Here is a 17,335-nt window from a genome sequence, read left to right as displayed (position 1 = left end):
CTCTAATTCAGGACCATGTGCACAAAGCTTCCACACCCACACAATGTTGCCAACGTAAGGAAACAGGACCCAGTGAAATTTACACCATTAGAGAACGTACAGGGTTGAATTAAAGTCATTATCTGTGCACGGCAAAGAACAGGCTGATTATTCACTTATGCTGCAGCACAGAAAGTGGGAAGACTGATGTTGAGTCACAGCAACTGGATTTCATTTCACGCTGAAACAATGTCGTCAGAGATGTTCAGCGACTGTTTGAGCTACTGTGTCCTGGAAGGAACTGAAGCCAAATGTAAAAGGTGACAGACGGTAAAAGAGGTGGAGGATGCTCTCATTGCTCTCAATAGAATGTTTCAAGAGTTCAACTGAGATCTTAACGAGGCTGACAGAATTTAATTTGGGGCAAATTACAACCTTTCATCATTTAGGTCTGTTATTCATGTGCTATTTTCCAAGCCTGTGACCATATTGTTAGTTTCCACTCTGCTAAACACACCTGTGATTCCTGGCTGCTCTTCCTCCCAGACCACTCGTTGGGAAGAGCATCAACTGTATCGTAGGAAAACACAGCCAGGCACAGACTCACCTGCTGTCACACACACACACACACACACACAAACACGCATGCACACAAACGCCGATTTACACAATTCAACTTTGTCCACAACACCAGATGCGCCACTTAAAATGAATCCCTCCCTCTTGGTGCCGCCTTCCTGCAGCCCAGCCGTTAACCTTGTGCATCATCTGATCAATAGTTCCTTTCATCGGTCCCACGCTGCTCTTTCAACTATGTGTCACACATTAAGAGCATCGACAAACGAGGCCTGAAACCCGCATCCAAGCCTGTATGTAGATAAACACGCGCTCGCCGCTCGTTTGGAAGGTGAGGGGCATTAAGTGAATAATAATAGGATGGTTCCCACTAAAACCAGTCATTAAGAGGCCAAATTAGTGGCGAGGCTTAATGGACCCGCACAGACTGAAGGTAGAGTCTGAGAAATGCCCATCTGCCACCGCTAACTGCCGGATTCGTCTACGTTAATGGATTTTATGGCACTTTTTCGCTGCAGTGTGAACTAAGACATAAAAGGAGGAAAAATATAGAAATCAAGTTTAAAAACAGGCAGCAGAAGGACGGAGCACGGCCGGTCCGACGCTGGCGCTGCAGCAGCGTAAGCGGTGGAACTGTGATTATTGGTCCTAATAAGGTGGAAGCTGTGTGCGCTCAGCTGTCACTCAGCCTAAACCCCAAAGGCTGTTATGTCTGTGCCAGGCGCTGTAATCATGGGCCCGAGCCCGAGCACATGGGCTCAGGGGCCGTTATCAACGCAGCGGACTGGATGGACCATCACCAGGTTTAAACAGTTTTAATCACTGTACGATAAGAGTGGGGCAGAACACAAAGGAACCACAACGAAGCCTATATGGATATTCATCAGAGGAGCGAGGAGGCAGCAGGTGGAGACTCACGGAAAGCCGTGTAGAACTCGTGTAAGCTGAGATGCCCGTCGTTGTTGTAGTCGTCGTAGCGCAGCAGGTCCTGCATGGTGCACTCCAGCAGACTGCTGTCCAGCTGCTCCTTAGTGGAGATCTAACACAACGACAGAGTGTGTTAGATCACATACACAGAGGACAGAGTTCATTACAGACAGATGCTTTTGGGAGGTTCCATGTACTGTAATTATGTGAACTGTAATTTAAGCATGGCCTTTCACAATAGGAGTCTCTGCTCTCACTGCCTACACATGTGCAAAGTGAGGTAATTTAAAGACGCTCCCCAGAGACGATGCGCCGCTTTCTCTGCCGCTGTGTGGCAGTTATGAGCTCCCGCCTTCACTCCAGCAGTGCATCCTCCTCATGGGAGCCATCTTTGAATAGGAGATGTTAAGAAGTTTTAAGTCGATAAAGAAGACGACTCAGCTTCCGTTGGAAACACTCCAACTGCAATATATTCTAGTAAAGGCGATGCTTTTCTGCAAAGTGCTCCTAACTCCGTCCTCAGACAAACCTGAGTACAGGTTGGACGTTGGTGATGGCCGTGTGCCCATTTAAAGTCCGCTTCGTTTCCACCTTAGTGGAGTCAGTAAACCACATGACCGCACATCAGCATCAACTGAGTCGAAGCTGAAGACGGACCTTCAAATCGCCTTTCAATCACTTGGGCGTTTTTGTTTCCAGTTCCTCCACAGCTAAATTCAGGAAAATAACAATTTAGAGACAGCGGGTGAATCAATGTGGAGCCTCGCAGGCAAACAGCAGGTCAATATCATTTTTTAACCTAACATAAACAAGGCAGATGTATGAAAAGCAGAGCACCGCGTTTAACGTCCTCCGCTACGATTTTCAGGTCTAAAAATATAGTTGCTGCTCTTCCCACTCTCCTGCAGCTGATTCTGTACGGAGCCGCACATGTGACATGGGAGATTAAGGGATGTTACAAACTTTTTTCTGGTTACTGCCTACAGCAGAGTGCAGCCATGTGTTTAATGACACGGACTGATCTGTCCCCAGGCCTTTGAAAAGAATATTTCAAATCCAAAGTACAGCACTTTTTCCTCCAAGACCATCTGTCACAATAGACAGATCCCAAACTGGAAACAGTCCGGATGGATGACCGGAATTCATCTGTGAACTGCTTTGAACCTTAAATGCATTATTTCGCTGACTTGGTGAATTCCTTTAGGATACGTCTGTCTTATCTAAAGGTTTCCCGGCAACATAGCAGCATTAGTAATTGCCCTCAGCGATTGATCTTTTATTCTTTTATTTTATTGGATCTTTAATGCACTCTCTACTCGAAAGGGATTTTATTTTTATTTCTGCCACAAGAACTAGGCCAAAAATCACTCACTCAGTCTTTTTAATGTTAAACTGGGACAAAGTGTGTTGTCACTTAAGGCCCCAGTCAGACAGCAAATCGCTCTGTGTAGCACTTTTTAACAGCACTTTCCTGCAGGCAGCAGGAGCCACTGTGGTTTCCTGTGTTCTGGTAAAATCCACGGATATCGCAGCCTTTGCTTGGGTCTAATTACACGCAAATGCCTGATGTCCACCTCCTGATACCAGATGATGCCCACAATAATTGAATTCCCTCCTGCAAAATGTCATCGGCATTTCTTTCTGCATCCTCCCCACTGTGTTCTATCAAACCGCGGAGATTACCTCAGTAAACATTTTTCATAGATGATTAAATGTCACATGTCACTCAACGGCTCTTATCGTTTAATCATGGTGTGTTCAGAGGCAGAGGGAGGAACCCACCTTCTCCAGCTCGTCGCTGATCAGCCGGCCGTCCTGGTTCCCGTCCAGGTACGTGAACATGGCGTCCACCTGGGCCCTCTTCTGCTCCATGTCCCTCTGCTGGCTCCGCTCTCCAGGCTGCAGCACCTTGGGTTGCATCTCCAGCAGCGTGCTCTTCAGTTTGTTGTACTCTGACATGGTGCAAGCGTTGCCTGGAGGTTGACACAGATGCAGAGGAATATGGATTAGACTGACCTGCATTAAAAAGGACAAAACCTTAGGAACTGATCTGAGTGTTGCTTGCAGGAAAGACAAGCACTGAAGGTGAGAGGAGCAGGTGATGTGTGTATTCCTGTTTGCATGCGTTGGGTTTGCTCATTTCAAATTTGCTATTGTTTGCATAATTTGTCGGACAGCTTTTCGGTGCAGGGGGTCTAATTAGCTACAAGTAATCCTTGAATCCACATGAAAGGAAAAAGGTAAACATCCTCATTTAGTCCCTCAAAAGCTTCTCTTAAGCTTCTTGTCGTCCTTTGCTGTGGGATTAGAGCTCACGTCGTCGGATTGTGCACGAGCCTTTGCCTGATGAGGAGAGGAAATGAAAGCCCGCAGATTAATCATGGGAAGCACTTAACATTTATTCTTCACACTTGAAATCGATGCTTATGCAAAACAACTTTGTCACATTGCGTGAGAAACTTGGTACTAGAGCAGGAAAGGAGGAAGACAAGGCTTTTGTTTCCTCTTCTCCTGCATCATTCCTTGGATTTGCGTCACCCGAACCTGATGACAGCATGAGAGAGGCTGATGCGAGGGCCGGTGCGATGATGGGAGAGCAAAGTATGAAAAAAAGCCTCCTATGAATAAATCATGAGGCGATGTCCCTGCCCGATCGCTGGAGCAGGAGACCCCCCTCTGAGAGTACATGAGAACGGATCTCATCGCCTAATCTCCTATGACAACGGCACCGCTATCAAAGCTAACGAACACAAAATGAGCGGGAAGTGATGAACCTGAAATAAAAACTCCAGAAGTTCAGGCCCGGCATCTGCTGTTGGTTATAAACACATAGCAGTGGGGAGTGCTGCCAAGCAAATCTACAGCTGTTAGCAAAACTGTCACTGCAGTGAAATCTCCAAGGGCTCAACTCTGCTGCAGCCGAGAGGAAATATCTCCTGATGAAGACGCTTCCATGTGCAAACGCGCAGACGTGTTCTCCACTGTGTAAAATGTGTCACCGTGAGGAAAGGTCAGGTGTGACCTGTGATAAATCAGCTTTCATCTCCATGGAGTCTGGAGCCTGTTGCCCTGTCTGGGTTCTAGTTCTATGATCTGTTGATCACGCAAGTGGAAAACAGCCCGTAATTAAAGGAAGTCATCAATTCAAGTGTCTCCACACACAAACACAACCCGTTTCCTTCTGCACCAGGAGTCACACACAAAGACAACGTGCGCTCCTCTTTACAGCCGAGTCAAGGTCTTGGCTAAATCCCTGTTCAATGTTATTCCAGCGCGGGCGAAGGATCAGACATGAGGGATCATCACCTAACGGTCGTCCCTGTCCCGGCCGAGGAAGGACAGAAATAAATTAACAGCCCACGCTGATTTACATCTTGTCACACGGCGAGACAATCTTCCCTTTGTTCAGGCTTAACTCCGCGCCCACAAGTGTCTATACGCAGAGACCACGTTACCTCAAGTTATTTCAAATGATCCTGCTGCTGTAGAGGGACGGAGACGCAGTCGCTCCTGCTGCATCGGCGAAGCTGGATTAATGTCATAAACTACTAAGACTAATTACACCTTAACTTTCAGCTGCGTGGTCACAGATACAGCCACTTCCTGTGCTGGAGTGTCCTTTGATTCACTCCCCGTTCTGCTGAGCGCAGCAGCTGCAGCAGTGGCAGAGAAATATCTGTCTGCATTAGAGTGCATCCACCCTTGACTCTTACACTCTTTTATTGTTCTAGAGGGACCGGGACTGTCTTTATTGCCTGTTTGAAATGTTAGCTGCTTAAGTGAGTGATCCGGAGCCGCACGCTACACGGACGCTTAATGTCGCAGAGACGGAGCTCCACTGCGCTGCTCAGAGCATCCACCAAACCTGCATTAAAAATGTCACACAGGACAAACGAGCCAGGGAGAAAGCAGATCAAAGAGCATTTGTCATAAAAGCAACATAGAAACATAGTAGAAAAAGATTTGAATGGACCTCAGTATTTACCTAATTACTGCCTCATCAAATCTACTGTGAATGTTTGTGTTTCCTTCAGATCGCCCAGGTCTGACCTGACAGATGCACCACAGCCAGTGAGACATCAAACCTAAATGTGAGTCTCGTCAGCTGCCAAATGTTGCTCCTAGAACAATTTGTTCAGAGCTTTAGAGAAGAAATTCCAACTGTACAAAGCAGCCTCACATCTGTGTGGATGGGGAAAAAACCTAGAAATGTCATTTGTGCTTATGGATGATTTCTGAGGCCAGGACGGGGAATCCAAGACATCAATCTTTCAGATGATGAAACCTCCCTACAATGCCCTCCAGGATGTAAAAGTGCGCTGTGTTGAATTTATGTCTGCCCGACTTTATCAGCCTAAAATGATGGGATTATTTACTGCTTTAACGCCGTCTGTGTGGCTAATGTGTGATGATGATGATGGACCTCCCTTCCAGGTAATTAGGAACATGATGGATGCTCTTTGCTCCTGAGGGCAGCAAGGTGTGAGCGAGCTCAGCCGATGCAGGAAGAGCCACACGAGGCACAGGAGAGCTTCACGTCGCGTAATCTCTGTTGGCAGCTGTTTAAAGTCGCTTTAATGTCAGTATTTAAGTCAATCCAGCAGGAAGTGATTAAAACTCAAACCAATGCCTTTCTACAGGTTAATATTCACCGCAATCAATTTTCAGTAATTTAACCTTGAAAGAAAAGAATATTTTTGCAGTCTAAAACAAATAGTTAGCGTAAATCCTCATGAGTGTGAGTTAGTGTCATACATTAAACAATAAGTCCATCCATTTTAAAGCAACACAGGCAACAGCCTGCATGATCAGCGCCGTGGGAGCGGACGCCACGCGTCAGCGGAGAAGGTCAACGAATGCAGCATCATCGCCAGTCATGGGATGAGACCGTTCTCCATTCGCGAGTTCCCTTCCTACACAGGACAGTTCACGGGAACCTGTTATTGATAGCGTGAGCAATAATCCCACGTAGCGAATTCAAAAGTGATGACTCACAGCCTGAAGTGACTCCCGTACTTCTCAGCTAACGTACGACCGACAAATGGAAGTTTCCTGTCTGCCGGCGAGCCTCACATTCAGCAGCTTGGATCAGTGTGTGCTCAGAAGCCTCATCACAGTGAGGAGCTTGGCACCGGCGGAATGAGAAACCCGCTGCAGCACCAAAGTCATTGGCTGAGCAGTGGAGGAGAAAGTGCAGTAGCTTTGAGCCGCTGCGCGTCTGCCCCTCTGTCTGAACACATCGGCCTAGTAGCAGCTCCACGGAGCTGCATCCGGCTCTTCACTGCTCTTCGCTGCTGCATCCGGCTCTTCACTGCTCTTTGCTGCTGCATCCGGCTCTTCGCTGCTCCATCCGGCTCTTCACTGCTGCATCCGGCCCTTCGCTGCTGCATCCGGCTCTTCGCTGCTCCATCCGGCTCTTCACTGCTCCATCCGGCTCTTCACTGCTGCATCCGGCCCTTCGCTGCTGCATCCGGCTCTTTGCTGCTGCATCCGGCTCTTCGCTGCTGCATCCGGCCCTTCGCTGCTGCATCCGGCCCTTCGCTGCTGCATCCGGCTCTTCGCTGCTCCATCCGGCTCTTCACTGCTGCATCCGGCTCTTCGCTGCTGCATCCGGCTCTTCACTGCTCTTCGCTGCTCCATCCGGCTCTTCACTGCTCATCGCTGCTGCATCCGGCTCTTCGCTGCTGCATCCGGCTCTTCGCTGCTGCATCCGGCTCATCGCTGCTGCATCCGGCTCTTCGCTGCTTCATCCGGCTCTTCACTGCTCATCGCTGCTGCATCCGGCTCTTCACTGCTCTTCGCTGCTGCATCCGGCTCTTTGCTGCTCCATCCGGCTCTTCACTGCTCTTCGCTGCTGCATCCACCTCATCGCTGCTGCTCCCTCCCCAAGAACGCCGTCAGTCGAAGCAAAGGCACAACTTACAGCGACATGCAGAGTTTAGCTGCTGAATGAGCTCCAGGGACTCATGCTCGGCTGCATCCAGTAAATCACGCTGCAGTGAACACTTCACTTCATCGTCTTTATTGTTGACACTGCTGCCATGGCTTTTATTTTACTATGCCGAGTAAAACCATGCAAAGCCTCCGTGATCATTTCCACTCTCGGTGCTTGTGAAATCAACAATAGAATGTGGAACGATGTTAACAGATGTATCCGAAGCCAAATGGCAGATCTCCGCCCCTTTTGTGGCACAGACCTAATAATTAAGGAAGCCTGTTGGGTGCTGCTTTGTTTACTGTGACAGAAGAATCTAACAGAAATACCAGCAGAGACAGAAAGAGCTGAAGAAGCTGGTTTTAAGGCAGCAGGCGGCCAAAAGCTGAATCATTAAGAACTTTCAGCAGCACATTTGATAATGCGGTGCCATCTATTTGGACTGGGACGTGCACCTCCGTGGGGAGTGGAGGTGCAGCACATAATGCAGGAGTTGTCAGTTGTCAGAATCAGTTGTCTAAATAGGGTAAAAAGAAAGGTGCGACTCACGCGCCGCCTTCCTGACGACAACATTATGAACCAAGCAATAAAGAAAAAGGTAGAAAAAGACCTGAGCTGCAACGAGGCTCATACAGGAAACCATCATTTAAACTTTTTAATCTATTTCTACTATTTAATAAACAAACCCACCAGGTCTGTTGGAGGCACAGTTCCAGAAATTAAACTTCTCCACCGGCTTTTAAAAAGTAATGAGAATAGATTTAAAAGCCTGCATTAGCTTGATTGTCCCCAGACATCCTGAAAGTCATTTCCTGCAGACATACTATACTTTACCATAACCACACGCTGCAGTTCATTATTCTCTGCGCTACATTTTCATGTTCAGTAACAGACTGCGGTTCGCCACAAATTGCAGCCCAGTCAAACAACAAATTGCCTTGTACCTGCATGTAGTTTTAGCTGTAATAGCTGCAGACCTTCTGCCTAATGGAGACTCGAGTGGCTTTCAGAGTCATGAACTATGTGATGACCTGCGCGGCCAATGAAGCAAAAAGAACAAGAGTTTGTTCAGCACAAAATCAAAAACAGCATCAACAACAAATAATCAAGTCCTCGGTGGCTCAGACAGTGCTGTTCCACTGGTATCTTCAGCTTCAGAAGGAATAATTACCAGCCCCAACTCCTTCTAACAGATTGAAACCAGGAACAGGCTCGGGCGTTGATCGCATTTTTAGCATCCGCCCTCCTCTCTCCTCCATAAGTCCCAGTTAATCTCTGGGCCTTTCATCGGCCCGAAGCCTGCGAGCTGCTGCCTGATGATCCTGCCTGACGCCAGGACGGAGGCAGCGGCTGCGCGTGGACTAACAGGAAAAGAGTCACACTCAACCAGACCCGCACTTAATTCCACAACGACGTTGTCAGGAACGCGTCAGCATGAACTTGAAGTAAGATTCTGAAGGGTCGCCGTCAGGAACCAAACCCAGTGTTTATGGCACAGCTGCAGTAATATTAAAGGCACTGAAAGCTGAGGTCACGGTGGCTCTGAAACAGCAACGCGCTGCGACGCCACCACCTCAGTGACACGGAGACGTGTTCTGATGCAGCAGGCTGCAGTGAGGCGAGAATCAGAGTCTTACATAATGACAGACACCAGCTTTGTACATATGATCAGTGCATCAACAGTAAAAACAAGGAGGAGGAGGACGGGACGTGGGCCGAGCACACGGCTTTTATTGTTTCCCCTCAGACACAGAACAAGGATCGACCCTTTCATCCGTGAGTTTTAGCTTTCATCTAGATTCCGTCTGCGAGCACACGTCCTGAGAGGACGCCATCTTTCTTCGCTCCGCGGGTCACAGCTTTGCTTCTGCGACAAAGGCTGAGGTACCGTCCGTGGGATTCTCTCCCGACAGGACGTTCTTCACAGCAAAGGAGCAACGATGACACTGCAACGTGATGTCACCGTACGTGTAAACTGCCAGACTGAGACGTGGAGGACGTCGCCTCGCTGCTAATGAAATGATTCAGTGTATTAGAAACCACTCCAAGTGTAAAACCACTGCATGTAAAGAAATTCATTTATTCTGGGCTGCTTTCCCAGGGGGCGAGATGAATTGCTTGGTAATATTCAGTCTCTACAATCATGCAACAACAATGTTGTTTTCATTACCATCAGATGAAGCAAACATAAGGGGCTAATTTCAACTTTGATGACAGCCCTCAATTATAATGAGTACGTCTCCCCCTGAGCTAATGACAGACAATGCAATCAGTTGATAATGTGGTCATTCGTTTCCTTCCCAGTAATTACAGAGCAGTGGTTTGCTTGTTGCTTGTGGAGATATTTTCTCCTGTGTGTTGGTTCTGTAGCTTTATTAGCGGGTCAGTGGGGGCAGCTGATTGCGCCGCCGCCGCCGCCGAGGAGCCCGTGTTACAGGTCAGCTTTTCTGTGTCAACGCAGCCAAATGAAGCTACTTCACAATAGGTGCTTCATTCTATTTTATTTTACTTCGGAGAGCCTTTTACATTGCTAATCACCTCTAATCAACAATTTATACCAAAAACAGAACACGAACCTTGATCTTTGCAATCATGTGCTCTGTGTGCATCCATCCAGCCTCGGTTTGCAATATGTGGACATTACAGTCTGGGGATTTGAGAATGCTGCTAAATGTGAAGCAACATCCTGCACTTTTTCCTTTATTTATTTTATTTTTTATTATTATCACTGTTCAAATATACTTATACAATAACATCATTTATTAATGGTAATAATGTTATTAACTTTCGATTGTATATTTATTTAAGCTTTAATACATTAATAAACTTGCTGACTTGTTTTGACTATAAAGCATCTCTTGACCCGTTTTTAAAGGGCAAAAAAGGAGATTAATCCATCAAAACAAGAAGCCAGAGTGCATTTGAATGCACTTCACACCCAATAGTTTCCCCCAAGGTACACTGGCAGCAGTGGACTGATATCGACTCATTAGAGGTTTACAACCAGAGTCCTTCTCTGGCACCGTGCAGAAACAGTAGCAGAGAGACCATTAACCAGAAACAGAACTAATGAAGGGGGAAATTAACAAAACCCAAAGAACATGCGTTTGTGAATTACCTGCCTGGCGTCGCTTGATGTAGTCGTCGCGTTAGCATGTTGCTCCCTTCCTTGCCTTAAACTATCTGGGTCACATACTGCACATCTGCTCCATCATCTCAGCGATAGTTTGCTGAGCACTTACGCTTTACCATTATTAATAACATAACCTGCATGGGCTGCGCGTTACTCAGACACTTCAGGCTGCAGGTTATTTATAGAATGACCACAGTGCAGACGTAGAACAGGTAGATTTATCATTGGCGCTGGGCAGTTGAAAACATTTCAACTCTGTCCCTTTAGAGGATTGCTTCCAAAATAGAAGCGGTGACTTTTAGTCTGGTTGTGATTTTTCTCTTCCCCTGCACCCCAGCCTTTAGTAGCAGTGCTCTTTATGAGTTCCTGATGTTTAACGGGACGAGGGATGAAACGCTTTCATCACAGTGGGAGCAGCTTGTCAACTAGAACGACATGTTTCAAAGACTGAGATCTGCAGCCATTTACACAGCTATCGTCTTTCTGATCCCTCAGGATCCGGGTCCACTCCCGCTACTCATGGCCGAGTCCCCATCACACCCACGTCCAGGATGAGCCGTCACTGAGTTCAGATGTGCAGATGTATTTTCTGACATTTTATCAGTTTCAGCCTTTTTACTTACGTTTGGAGGGAGAATGTGAGCATTAACTGGCACAACACACTAAAATATGGGGAAACAGTGGATCAGATTCAGGCCAGTCGGTCGCATGTACAGTGATGTTGTAACTCTGGAGCACTGCTGCTCGTGGCAGTGACTAATACCAGAGCATTAAGGAAACACAGCTCATTACTGTACTTTCTTTAATTACCAAAGCCCTGTCCATGATAACGCATGGTGCGTTAGCTCAGCACATGGGAACAAACCCAGAACCGTGAAGGGACAAATGCACTCATATCCAGTCAGTAACAGTCCAGTCTATGATGGTGGAAAAACACAAGTACAGGACTTTACAACTGATGGGCATTAGAGCCGTTGTCTTCACTAACCAGTCCCGTTTGTCTGAGCGGACTCTGATCAGTTCATCTGAGTCCAAATGGATTTTACTACTACATGTAATGCTACAGTGCAGTTTCTCCTTCAGGCATTGACGTTGGCCCGCGTGAGAACAGGACAGAGCTGACAAACGACTCGTAAGCAAAACGAGCCATAACAAAGTTTAAATGAGGATCCGTCCTCGCGCTGAGAGGGTAAAACACCTGACCCGAATCTGTCATTCAGATTGGTTCCAGCACATTTAAGAGGCAGAACATTTACTGTAGTGCTTTATAATGTATGCAGGCATCCGAGATGCATTAATGGTGGCAGAATTACTGGATCCTTCACAAGAACTGGTTCCTTTGGACCAGAATAACAAACTCACAGGGAAAGGATAAAATTGTGACGTAGACGTGATCGAGTACAGTTCATTTAGTGTTTATTTTGCTTGTACTGTCTAATTATGACACATAACCTCCCTGCCTAAACCTGAAGCACTATGACTTTCCTTAAAGCGATTACTGGCTTCATAGCAGGTCACAAGACACCAATAGAGTCAAATACATGAAACACTACATGTAAACAATGATTGGCACCACCGATCAACAGACTGAGTGTGACTGGGAGTTTGTCATTTATTCATAAAAACACAAGGTTAGAGTTTTATAAAAATAGAGCAGGTGAATGATGCTGCAATTTGTTCCACTTCTAATTAAAACAAGTTAAAGGTCTGAAGACTAAGCTCTCAGGCTCTGAGCAGCTTTAATTACCTACACAAACTTGACTTGAAGTACTGACCCAAATATAATCTCATTTATCACTGTATTCCACACAGAATTATCATTATAATAACACAAGAGCAGCCTGTTAAGCTACGCTCAAGTATTTACTCTATTATATTCTTGCGGCCAAGGTGTTGTTCATTTATGTGTTCACATGAACACATCATTCAAATGATGAATGGGCAAATTAAGTTTTCCAGTCTTTAGTTAATCACACTTCACTTCCTTTCATTAGATTTAAAATGCCTTGGAAATATTTGACTATGCTCGATAAATCAAATAAGTTGAGTTCACAGTTGGAGAAACTTAATATTTTAAGACTCGAGGAAAAGACTTGTTACTGTAGATGAGGGAAGTGACAGTCGATCTCTTAACTAAAAATCTAGCTGACACCAGTCAAAACCTAATTGGTTGTTCGCTGCCTTGTGAAACGTGTTTTATGAGATGTGAAGCCAAATGTGTATTTTACTTGCATATTAATTCAGCTTCCTGCTGAGAACCCAAATCTTCTGAAGCAGTGGATGTAATAAGAGCCGAAGACGTCGAGGATGTAGAGCAATGTGGTCGGAACCCGAATTCAAAGTGTGTCTAACACAGTCAGGGTTTGAATAAATACGTGAGCACGAGACCAATGGAACAACTGCTCCTATGTTTTACTTCAATCAGAAAGTGAGAAACATAGTGGTTATTTCAGCTGTAAAACACAAGACAGACCTGTTATCAGTGAGTGGACTGAAGTTTTTGACAAGTAAACAAGTGTCTGCTTAATGTGTGTTTCTAGTGTGATTTATTGGTGTGATGGTCGCGTCCACTCTCTAATGCTGCTAAAGCGCTTCATCAGGAAAAACACCTTGTTTTCAACTCTGACCTAAAACAAGTGTCAGGAATGTAAAGACTACGACAACGACGACAACGTGGCCGCTGGTGCGAATCTGCAGCCAAAGCAGGAGATGGAATGAGATACGAGACTGTGACAGGAAGGGTTTTTTAGTGCAGATTCCCTGAAGAGAGCGGTAAAAGCTGGTCGGCTGCAGGACATAATGAGTAATATCAGCCCTTTCCTCAAACAGTGCTGTCAAGGTGTCCTTGCACGAGGTGCTTAACCACCCACCTGTTCCACTGCAGCTGTTTGTACAGTCTCAGTTGAATCCACTAAAGAACAGTCCCCAGGGGGCGCGTAATGATAAATAAAGGTTAAAATGAAAAATTAGCCATGTTTAAAAGGCCACAAAGTCTGAAAGACGCAGGGATTCATCTCTGCGAAACTAAGTTGCTCTTCAAAAAGCTGTATCACGTAAAGCTGTTGCATAAATTATTCAGTGCTCATGAAAATACACAACCAAAAGTTTCCTTCTAAACGGAGGATGAAGTACGAGAACAACAAAATGCTGACTTTAAATAAATGGAAAGTGTTTACACTTTGTTGACTGTGTGAGATGAGATACATAATGAATGGGCTTTTGTTTGCTTTTGATGGAGGGCCACTTAAACAGATGAGAGGCTCTGTGTAGCAGGAATCTTTCATTTTCCATTCGCTCCCTCCCACCTGCTGAAGCTCCTGCTACTGCTGCACTGCTCCATCCTGATTGGGCAGAAGCCTGCGTCTGCTGCCGCCACCGCAGCCACTTCATGATTTAATCAGCATGAGAAATACCTCCTCACTGCTTCTCCGTGTGGTCCCCTCACGCTGCTTTCCCTCCAGTCCTGCCTGCCTCCACTATTCATCCAAAAAGTTCCTTCTGTGAGCTTTAGTACCAAAGCTGCCGGAAGAACTATTCTCTCTGTGGCCCCTCGTAAATAATTCAAACCGCTTACCTGAACCACACACACACACACACACACACACACACACACACACACACACACACACACACACACACACACACACACACACACACACACACACACACACACACACACACACACACACACACACACACACACACACACACACACACACACACACACACACACCCCTTGCTAACCCTTGAGGGCCTCACACAGATGTCTGGGCACCTGGTGATTCATTCTAAATGCTGCGAGTTGTCATGGCCGAGATCTAATTTACAGCTCAGGTAAACAGCTTCAATCCCACTTTGTTTGGAAGAAAGCGACATCTATCTGGGGTTAATCGTTTTCTCATTAGTCAAGGAGTTGACTTGAAACTTGAACATGTGATACAGAGCAGCAAACACCAGTGGTTGAGAAAATGAGGCCTTTCAATAGCTACGATTCAAAATGGTGGCTCATTTTAAATTCCAAGTGAACGAAAACAATCCACTGACCACTGCTCAATTTTCCTCAATTAGGTGTTTGTTTCCACACATTTATTGATTTTTCGGTTTCTGTCCTCCCCTTAAACAGGTGAAGTACGACATGATGGTAATTTTGTGCACTGACAGAAAATTGGCAATTTGAAGAAGTGTATTCTTGGATTTGCTCATTTTCTTTTTAATTTTATGGAACAAAAAAGGCATCTTCTTAAAAAAGAAGATTAAACAAGCAGGTCAATTCAAAATGCTCCAGACACAATGGAAAATAGATGCAGTGTGTCTATTTTCCAGCTACTACGACCCTGCTGTCCAAACACAAAGTTGAATCCACGTCTTCTAGACTTGTTTAGACTGAGGAAGAGTCATCTTCTGAATGAGCACGTCGTCAAATAATCAAATCGTACAGTCCAGTTTTTACTCCAAGACTCTTTGCATGAACGCATGCCGGACACCACGCATTGTTACGACTGGAGCGTCTGCATCACATGCTCTTCGACAAGAATCTGAATTTTAAATGTGGCATTGTGATTGATGAGCTGTATTCATGAACGCAAGACTTCCCCTCTTAAATTACCATATAATTGCCTTGAATATATGCAGATTGATCTGGCTGAGGTTCTCAGATCTGGTGTCTTCCAAGGAAACATTCATTCTAAATGCCATGTAATGGCGCTTTCAGGCTCATTTTCCATGCACTATTCCTGAGACTGTCAGCTATTAAAGGAGGTGATGTCCGTCTTGGCCCATGAGGAACGTACACACTGGTACCTCTGAGATGAGAAGGCAGTGATAATGACAGTGTCCTGATGCCGACATGAAATGGTTTGAAAAAAAATGTTTGACAGGTTAATGCTTTCTTTAAACACACAATCAGTGTCCAAGGAGCCAAGAAAACAATCATGAATTAATGGGGGAGGCTGAAGATAAACGCTGAAACCCTCCTTTGTTCTGTTTTATTTTGTAGCTAGATTAAATGACACTTCAGGCTCCTTCAGCCGCTGTTTCTCCAAAAGCAACTAGTGAAAAATCCACTGACTCCTGGTGGAGGCTCAGTCGATAAGTCTAAGCAGCAGGATCAGCTGACCAATCAGCAGCCAGAGGAGGCGGGAACAAGCTGTGACTGAAAGCTTTAACGACCAATTGCAAAAGCAGCTTTGAAAAAGTCGGTTCGAATGCAAAAAACAGCACAAGTTAAAAGGAAATTTAGGTTTTAACTTTATGTTATAACTGACATGAAGATTAGCACCGACCATAAACTAGTAACACATTCGAAGCAGGCCTGTTTATCGCTGTCACAACGTGCAGACAGGTTCATTCATTGTTACTGGTTTTGGAAATGGTCCCACTCACATTAGAGTTCACTTAAACGTCTTTGAGTGCCATCGTCAGGAAGAAGCACACGTACTTTGTGAAGGACAAAATGAAAGTAAATGGCCACAGCTGCCTCACTTCCCTGAATTCAGCCAACGTTCGATGAATAGGAGAAAACGTTTGCCAAAGTGGCTTCACTTGAAAAGAAATATGAGTCTGCAAGTAGCATTAAACCAATAGTATTACGATCCCCTGTCACTGCATGATGTCTGTCCTTAAACAGTAATTAGAATGAAAATCTTTCAAATGTCACATCGACTGTACTGTGAAAACTACCACTACTGCAGAAAGTGAGGCCAGAAAGTAGAAACAAGACGACGAGTGCATGCGCCGCTTTAAAAAGACGTATCCATTTTAAAAAGCCAGTCCTTTCAATTCAAAAACAATAGCGTGACCAGGCAAAAGCAGCAGTAGAACAAAACAGACACGCGTTTGATACCCACTGAAGACACACACCTGAATCCACACAGCACAGAAGACTTAGAACATCAAAGCCGGATCCCTGCGTTTTCATCATGTGGAGCCAGCTGCTTTCTATAACAGCACCACTGTGCTTTGTTCACGGGAAGCTCAGCGCTGACACGGAAAAGACACTGGGAGGAATATTAAGACAACAGTATCCTTCAAAACGCATGCATCGCTACAAGTCTCCTCTGATGTCATGCCCAGAGAGAGACGAGCAGTTAAAACAAATGCCTCCCTGCTGACCCCAGATTTAATCCTCCCACAGTTGCTGCTTGTTGCTCTGAATTAATAATACCCAACAAACACACAAACACACACACACACTGATGTGGACACAGACACAAACTCGCTATTCCTTATATTCAAACTTAACCTGTTCTAATACACACGTTCATACTGTTGACCAGTGACCTCAGAGACAGGATCTGTAACGGTACAACTATAAACACTCACCATTAATGTCTCCAAATCTGCTTGTGTCTAACTGTGGATTTTATGTAGTTGTTTATCAGTAATATGTGAATTCTTACCCATCATTTTATTCTACTGCTTCTTAATTGCAGCTATTTACAGAAATAACTATAAAAGCCTTGATTAAATAAAAACAGAAACAAGTAGCCAGGTCTAACGATGCCAATGAAGCACACAACACAGATTAACCTCCTACTTTAGAAAACCTGGTAACAGTTTCTTTACTCATTAGAACAAACCAACAGCATCCATTTAAAGATTAGCAGCTTCCTATACACCACCCTCGAAAACAATGGGGAAAGTATGACTGAGTAATTATTTCTGTTTGCTGTAGACATCTGGTGTGGACATAAAATAAACAGAGATGAATATTCAGCATTTCAGCTTTTATCTTCTGCTATTCAGATGTAGACGCATGACTCCACACAGAACAAGCTTTTGTATCA

The 17,335-nt window shown here is 45.3% G+C and overlaps 1 protein-coding gene across 3 annotated transcripts in view; it reads right to left on the bottom strand.

Moving 5' to 3' along the window:
• The window catches only part of fstl4 (follistatin-like 4), a 113,782-nt gene that overhangs the window by 34,627 nt on the left and 61,820 nt on the right, over positions 1–17,335 (bottom strand). For all 3 annotated transcript variants that reach the window (XM_055514554.1, XM_029172794.3, XM_029172795.2), the window contains 2 exons: positions 3,265–3,455; positions 1,474–1,594 (listed from right to left, as the gene is read on the bottom strand). In XM_055514554.1, the coding sequence (XP_055370529.1) occupies positions 1,474–1,594; positions 3,265–3,455 (312 nt within the window). The remainder of the gene's footprint in view (positions 1–1,473; positions 1,595–3,264; positions 3,456–17,335) is intronic.

This window comes from Betta splendens, chromosome 14 (genome assembly GCF_900634795.4).
Source record: "Betta splendens chromosome 14, fBetSpl5.4, whole genome shotgun sequence".
In the NCBI taxonomy this organism is placed as follows: Eukaryota; Metazoa; Chordata; class Actinopteri; order Anabantiformes; family Osphronemidae; genus Betta; species Betta splendens.
Note: the sequence above shows the minus strand (reverse complement) of the source record. Positions and strands in the feature narration are given on the sequence as shown.